This window comes from Corvus brachyrhynchos, unplaced genomic scaffold (assembly GCF_000691975.1).
Source record: "Corvus brachyrhynchos isolate BGI_N302 unplaced genomic scaffold, ASM69197v1 scaffold48, whole genome shotgun sequence".
NCBI lineage: Eukaryota > Metazoa > Chordata > Aves > Passeriformes > Corvidae > Corvus > Corvus brachyrhynchos.
Window position 1 is genome coordinate 2,583,690 of NW_008240027.1, and position 6,883 is coordinate 2,590,572.

General features: G+C 50.2%; 1 protein-coding gene across 1 annotated transcript in view; it reads right to left on the reverse strand.

Moving 5' to 3' along the window:
• Positions 1-359: 359 nt before the first annotated feature.
• Positions 360-6,883, reverse strand: part of LOC108448992 — a 20,684-nt gene continuing 14,160 nt past the window's right edge. The window contains exon 2 of the mRNA XM_017743607.1: positions 360-1,959. Coding sequence (XP_017599096.1) covers positions 1,774-1,959 — 186 coding nt within the window. The 3' untranslated portion in view covers positions 360-1,773. The remainder of the gene's footprint in view (positions 1,960-6,883) is intronic.

Below are 6,883 nucleotides of genomic sequence, written 5' to 3' on the forward strand. Positions count from 1 at the left end.
GTTTTGGCCAGCTCTCAGTGCTCCTGATGCTACTCCACAGACTCAAATAACTCCTGCGTGCTGATGGATGTGTTACCAGTCCTCAATTAGGCTGCAGGAGGCAGCAAACACAGTCTGCTCCTTCTGATTCAGGGGAGAGCTGAATATGACTTACAAGTGCATTTGAAAGCTGAATGTGGTGCTAGGGGAAAAGGAGACTGCTCCTGAGAACATCTCAGTTTAACCCCAGCAGACAACTAAGTACCATGAAGATTCTTGCTCAGTCCCCCTCACCCCAGTGGGGTAGGGACAAGAATTAGAAAAAGAAGTAAAACCCATGGGCTGAGAACAGTTTAATAATTGAAATTAGTTACAATATAATATTAATTCATTAATAATAGTAAGGAAGATTACAAAGAGAGAGAGAGGACTAAAACCCAAGAAAAACAAGGCATGCACAATACAAATGCTCACCATCCCATTCCCAAGCAGTGATAAGTGGCTCCTGGCCAGCTCCCCCCAGTTTATATACTGAGCATGATGATCTGTGGTATGGATTATCCTTTCGGCCACTTCGGGTCAGCTGTCCTGGCCATGCTCCCTCGCAGGTTCTCGTGCACCTCCACACTGGCAGAGCATGGGAAACTGAAAAGTCCTTGACTTAGGGTAAGCACTACTTAGCAACAGCTAAAACAGCAGCGTGTTATCAACATTATTCTCATGCAAAATCAAAAACACAGCACTGTACCAGCTACTAGAACAAAATTAGCTCCATCTCAGCTGTAACCAGGACAGAGCACAATATGGGTTTGGGGTCTGTTTCTCCATCCCAAGGACAGTGTGGCTGGTTGGCCAGTGTGAATTGTGCAGGATAGATACTCCTGCATCTATTTACCTCTTTTTAGAAGAGGGCAAACCCTGTAAGGTAAGCATTTCTGTTTGGGAAAAGCCTGTTGGAAAGGTTTTCTCAGCCTCACATGCCCTTGCCATCTGCACACATAAGAAACCCTTCATACGGTTCTCATTTCCTCTTTACCTTTTTATATAGCCCATAATAAGATCCCAAATTTTAATAGACTGTATGGTCTCAGTAGCAGGGAATGGCTCTAACAGAGAGGCTTTAACCCTCTGTTTCAACAGGATCAGCAATGGAGCTTTTGGTTTCTTGCTGGACTCCACTGCAGGCATTGGTAGGATTTCTGCAGCCGCCTCCACCAAACCCTCCCTCCCTGCTGGGAGATGCTCAGATGGGCATGACCCATGTAGTGTTTGTGGGAACTTGCCCCTCTCCCTCAAATGCTTGTGAAGCTGTACAAGGAAAATCAGCAGTATTTTGCCAAGCTGGAAGATGTGGAGAGAGATAGGTTTGTTCAGTCAGAGAAGAAGGAGACAGCGGAGCCACCATCCTCTTGGAAGGCATGGGAGGCAATGGACACAAGGCACAGCAAGGGAAATTCTACCTAAATATACAGAAAATAATTCCTAGTGAGACTAGTGACGAGAGAGTTAGAAAAGCATGTGAAAGGGTGACTTCTCTGGGCTGGTCCTCTAGGGAAAAAAAAGACCCTAAAGACACAACCCCAGGAGAGCGCAAATGTTCACAGCAGGGCACCACACCTGATCTGGGTCTGTGTTAAAACCCTCTTGATGGCTTGCATGAGATGCAGGGCAGAGTATAACCCAGCCCAAAAGATGTTTTGGTATCCCTTGCTCAGGGCACAGCTCCGCTTGTGTGCCAGCAGCCTGGCTGGGATCCCGTCTGGGAAAAGCAGCGCATGGGAGCTGGTGGAGTTGTTACAGCAGATGGGTGAAGGCAGCGCCAGGCAGAAGGAGTCCCAGAGCACGTGTCAGCAGATCTGGGCTGTTTCCTGGGTTTCTGACAGCTCCTTTCTCCCAGAGCTCCTGGACAGGAGACAAAACGTGATTTCTTGCTCCTTCCACTCTAAGACGGCTGTGAAAGTCTGATTTATGCTGAACGCTCTGGAAAAGAAGAAAGCTTGGCTGTGGAACCAGGTTCAGCTCCCAGCCAGGAGAACCTTGTATGGGATCAGCAAGTTTTAACCATGCAAATCAAATCTGAGGCCAAACAGAGCCCTGTTTCATGACTTCTGCCTCTCTGTTTCTCACTGCGCAGGGTCAGTGCAGTGCACCTTTTCCCTGAACAAGCCCTCATATCCATTCCCAGGATCAGGGACAGGCTGGGATGTTGTAGACAACTTTTTTCCTTTTTCTCTTTTCTCTTTTTTAATTTTTTTTTTCTTCTCTCCTGCAAGGCACAGCCAAACATGTCACAGCTCTGCCTTTCACTGAGATGATTCCCAGCTGCCAAAATGTACTGGAAGAGGTCCACCTGCTTGTGAGCCTGTCACCAAAAGCTGTGTCTGAGCATGGCCTCATGCTGTGTGACCCCAGGCAGTCTGGAGGAGTGCTCGGGGCACTGGGGAGAAGGAATTTCTTGGCTCAGTTGTCAGCAATGAAGGTGAACAGGTGACCTTTATTATCCATGCCTTTGTTTCCCCAGGTGGATGCAGCAGGCCAAAGGCCACCATAAGCCCTTTTCTCCAGACCCACCACCTCCTGGATGATCCTGAATTTGGGTTGTGGGAGTGATGTTTGGATGCTGCTCGGGATGTCTCCAGTCACAGTAACAGCAAATCCTCACGCTGTTACACAGGTGAGAGCAATTCAAAGGCAGCACTGATGCACCATGGAGAGCTGAGACCTCCCATCCAGGCCTGCTCCCACTGGGACAATCCAAGGTGCTCAGGAGGCCCAGAACCCTCTGGGATGAGACCATCTCTGAAACTCGTGCCCAACAATCTGGTTTACAAGGGACGTACAACTGGCCCTGAATGGGTCCTGGTGAACCTGGACATCTCCCCAGTGTACACACAGACATGGAAGGAGAGGCGATGAATACAAGTTGCAGAAGGGAAAGCTTGGATTAGATATTGGGGAAATATTTACCCTGAAGATGGTTAAACACAGAGGACCATAGGTGAAGGGAATCTCCATCCTTGGGGACATTCAAAACTTCACTGGACAAAGCCCTGGGCAATCTGATCTAAGATGACTTTGCTTTGGGGCTGTTGGACCAGAGATCTTCAGAGGTTCCCAATAACTTGAATTATCGTGTGACCTACATCCAAAGTACTACCCAAGATTTTCTTGCGTCATCTAGAGTTCAATGAGCCCATCTGGTTTTCTGCTTCTAAATCAGCAGGATCCTAATTCTCCCTCATGGTTTAATCCCTTAATTCATTTGCCGTTATCCTGCAGTATGTGGCTGGAGGAAAAGGAAACAGCGCAGCAAAGAGAAGAGAGAAACGCAACAAGTGCCCCTGAGATTAGTATATTACTCCTCTTCTTTCCTGTTTGCCTTCCTGCTGTTCTGCTTCCATGAAAAATTGTGGGATTTCATCCAAACCTCCAGAATGTCCTCTCCAGCAGTGTCTGGGGATGGATGCTTAGAAAGAAAATAAAAGAAACAGTGAGCACAGAATGATTGTCTCCCTGCTACTCTCTGACAACCTCTTGCAACTGAAGCCTGAAGGACACCTGAAGCTAAAGGCCACATCCAGCCTTGAGTACTTGGTAGTTACTGTCTGAGAACCTGCCAGCAGAGTGAGGGCTATGACAGAGTGAGTTTTACAGGACAACCCAGGGAAAATTATTTCCTCTTCCTCATGTGAAACAGGCTGTCCAATTCTCTCACTGGGCACCTCCCTGTGCCCCCTCACCTCATCAGTGCTGCCTTGGCAGAGTTCATCTGAAATGTGGCTATCTGGGGAGCTGGATGGTGTGTCCAAATACCCCGTGTTTCTTCAGAGGTGTGAGTGAGCTGAAGCACAGCTTTATGGAGGAAAATAATCCACACACATACTCACTGCTTTTGTCCACTAACAAAGCACACGGTGGTGGTAGGAATTCCCCCTCCACAGCATTTTGGGGTACTCAAAGTTCATAGCTGCAAGAGGAGAGAGAGGGGATGCCTTGCCTTCCCCCATGCTGACAGGCAGGGCTGGCTTTGAAAAGATGTCAGTGGAGTTTGGAAAAGAAGCAGAAATATGTATTTCCCTAATAAGCTGAAAACTTCAATAAATGTTTTCCCTCAGTAGGATGTAGCTGAGGAATCTGGGGACCATTGCTGGAGCCAGCCTTTCTGAGAGGAGAAAGTGAAAAGCCAGTCCAAGTGCAACAAATGCCTGGACAATAAAGGGATCTGAAGGGGTTCAAGGGTAGGAGGGATTTTTTTGTCTCTTTGTTGTTGTTTCTTGATTAATATTTACATGTCAGAACCAGCAAAGCACACCTCCAGATCACACATGAGATCTTTTTCTCCTTACTTGGGCAACAGAATATATAGGCAGGACAATTGTGCAAACAAAGATGTGTGCCAAGCCCACTGCACCGAAGAGAAGAAATAAAAATACCAGTTATTTAAAACACGTGTATTAACAGAGGGGTTGACCTCTCCCCTGCCTTCGTGCTCTGCTGACATCGAGGAGGGAGATGAAAAACCTCGCTGGAGCATGAGACTGGCCCCAGCCCCGGAGGATGGAGGGGCTTTGCTGCACTGGCCCGTGGGCTCCCTGGATCACCCACTGACACCTGCTCCATCTCTCACCGTCTCACCCATGATGTCACACACACCTCTCTGCCCCAGCAAGGTCCTGGGAAGCAGAACACAGCTGCAGGAGTAGCTGGTTGAAATTCCCAGCCCTTCCCTAGCAGGGAGAAGTACAGCTCTGGTTCAAATGGACGGGCAAGGCAAGAGGCTGCAGGGTTGTGACACCTGCGGGATGCTTCCCGCATGGATGAGCCTCATCCGTGGTGGTTTGCAGGATCTCCTGGGTACAGTGACAGAGGACAGCCACAAAGGGACAGGATTCACACAAATCAACTTCATGCCATCCTTCTCATGTCCTTCTCTGCACCCTTCTTCCCTTCCTCCCTCTTCAAATGCATCCAAAAGATTCCAGCCCAAATGTTCCAAATTTAGGTCTGAACAGTGTTCCCAGCATTTTTGCTTTGGAAGCAGGGGTGGAGGGAGACAGAATAGCAAGGGGCTGGTGTCACCCAGCCCCTTCCCACTGCCTGGCTTTGCACCAGGTTTCCAAGCCCTGAAGAGAAGTGCCAGGTCCTGCCTGCGTGTCCTCCACTCCCGAGCAATTACAGCAATCTGATCTAGGTGCTCCAGCACCATGGTCAGGAGGGCGATGCAGGGCCCTGGGGGAGATAATGGGAGTCGGAAGGCCCGAATGTCTTACCAACTTTCTTCGAAAGCAGAGTCAAGTCCTTCAAATGAAAGCACTTGAGGGGGAGAAGATGATCTTCCCTCAAGTGTCAGGCACATTTCAGCAGTTTATAAATACCACTGTCCTCCCTGCACCACACTCAGCCTCGCAGCACCGGCCACGACGTCAGCCCTGGACCTGGTCCTGACAGAGCTGAGCACCTGTGCTTGGCTCAGACAGGGGGAGCCAGGATCAGGCCTCAGGTGTGTGTTTCCAGAGGCACTTTCAGCTGCCGTTTCTTGGTTCAGCCTTCCCAGGTTTGAGCTACATGTTTTTCCCTCTGCAGACCAAAGAAGGGGTTAAACCGTGCTTACCTTTTCAGGATCAGGACAAGACAGTCACTTGTCTGAAAAGGGAGCAAGATCCAGCTCCTTTCTCTCCCACTTCCACCCCATTCCTCTTGCCACCCTGTTTCTCTCCTGCACATCCCACTGCAAAGCTGCTGTGGGTTCTCAATGATGAGCTGTGAACCCTAATGACAGGAGAGGGGACAACATCCTGTTGTCCTGCTCATCCCTCCCAGATCCTGACACCTGCCAAGGGCAGGAAGGTGATGAGGGAAGGAACTGAACACAGCTGATTTCTCCCTGCCCTGCTGCAAGGCACCTAGGGCTGATGCCAGTGGCTTTCAGCGAGATTCCAGGTCTGCGTTTCCCCTGTATCCACCTCCTGTTTAAAGTCGAGGGGGAATTGCCCCAAGAGGTGTGTGAAGTTACTGGTTTTGTTCTTCCAGTCCTGAGAACAAAAGAAGCATCCTGAGATGGGGCCTCGAGTCTGCTACGGCAGTAAAATCCCAAATGGTGATCATGTTTTATCCACGGGATGAGTTTTGGGATGGGCTCAGCAGAGACACCCAAAGCTGCACAAGGGCCGGTGTTGTGGCTGGGCTCCCGGGAAAGCAGCTGGAAGGGGTGAGACGGGAGAATGGATTTGCCAGCTCTGCCTTCTCTCAGGACTCCGGCCAGCCCGCCCCGCCCCGGCTCCTGCCTCTGCCCCCGGGTTCTTCCTAACGAGGTTTCCAGCACAGCTGAAGCCCCGCGTTGCTTTCAGGACCGCAGCCGTCCAGGGCTGAACGGCACTGGGGAGGGAGGTGGGGATCGCCGTTCCCATCCCCCGATTTCTCTGCTCCACAATATTACGGAGGGCTCGGGTTACACCAAACAAACGCGAAAGAGGGGCAAAACTGAGGAGGGGGTGCAGAAAATATCGTCACTGACGCACGGAAAGACGGGCGAGGGGGTTATAAACCCTGTGCCGATGATACCTTTGAAAGGGGCGGCTTGGGGTTGCTTTCGGCGGTGGTCCCCGCGCCCTGTGCAGGAGTTTGTGATGGAAAGTCTGCAAAAGCCATTAGGACTGTTGTGCTGGGGCACTAGAAAAGCAACGCAGACACCACTCACTTTTCTAAATAAACATTAGTCTTAAAAAGTTTGCACTGCTGACCCCCGCAGCTCTGATTACTTGTAATTCTCTGAACCATATTTTAAGGCTTCTAACTATTTTTATTTTTTTTTCGGGGAGGGGGCGGGTTTCGTTCGTTCCTCCCTGCAGCCGTGCCACAGATGTGCTGCCACACCGTGTGCTCCGGGGCCGGGGGGTCTCTGCCC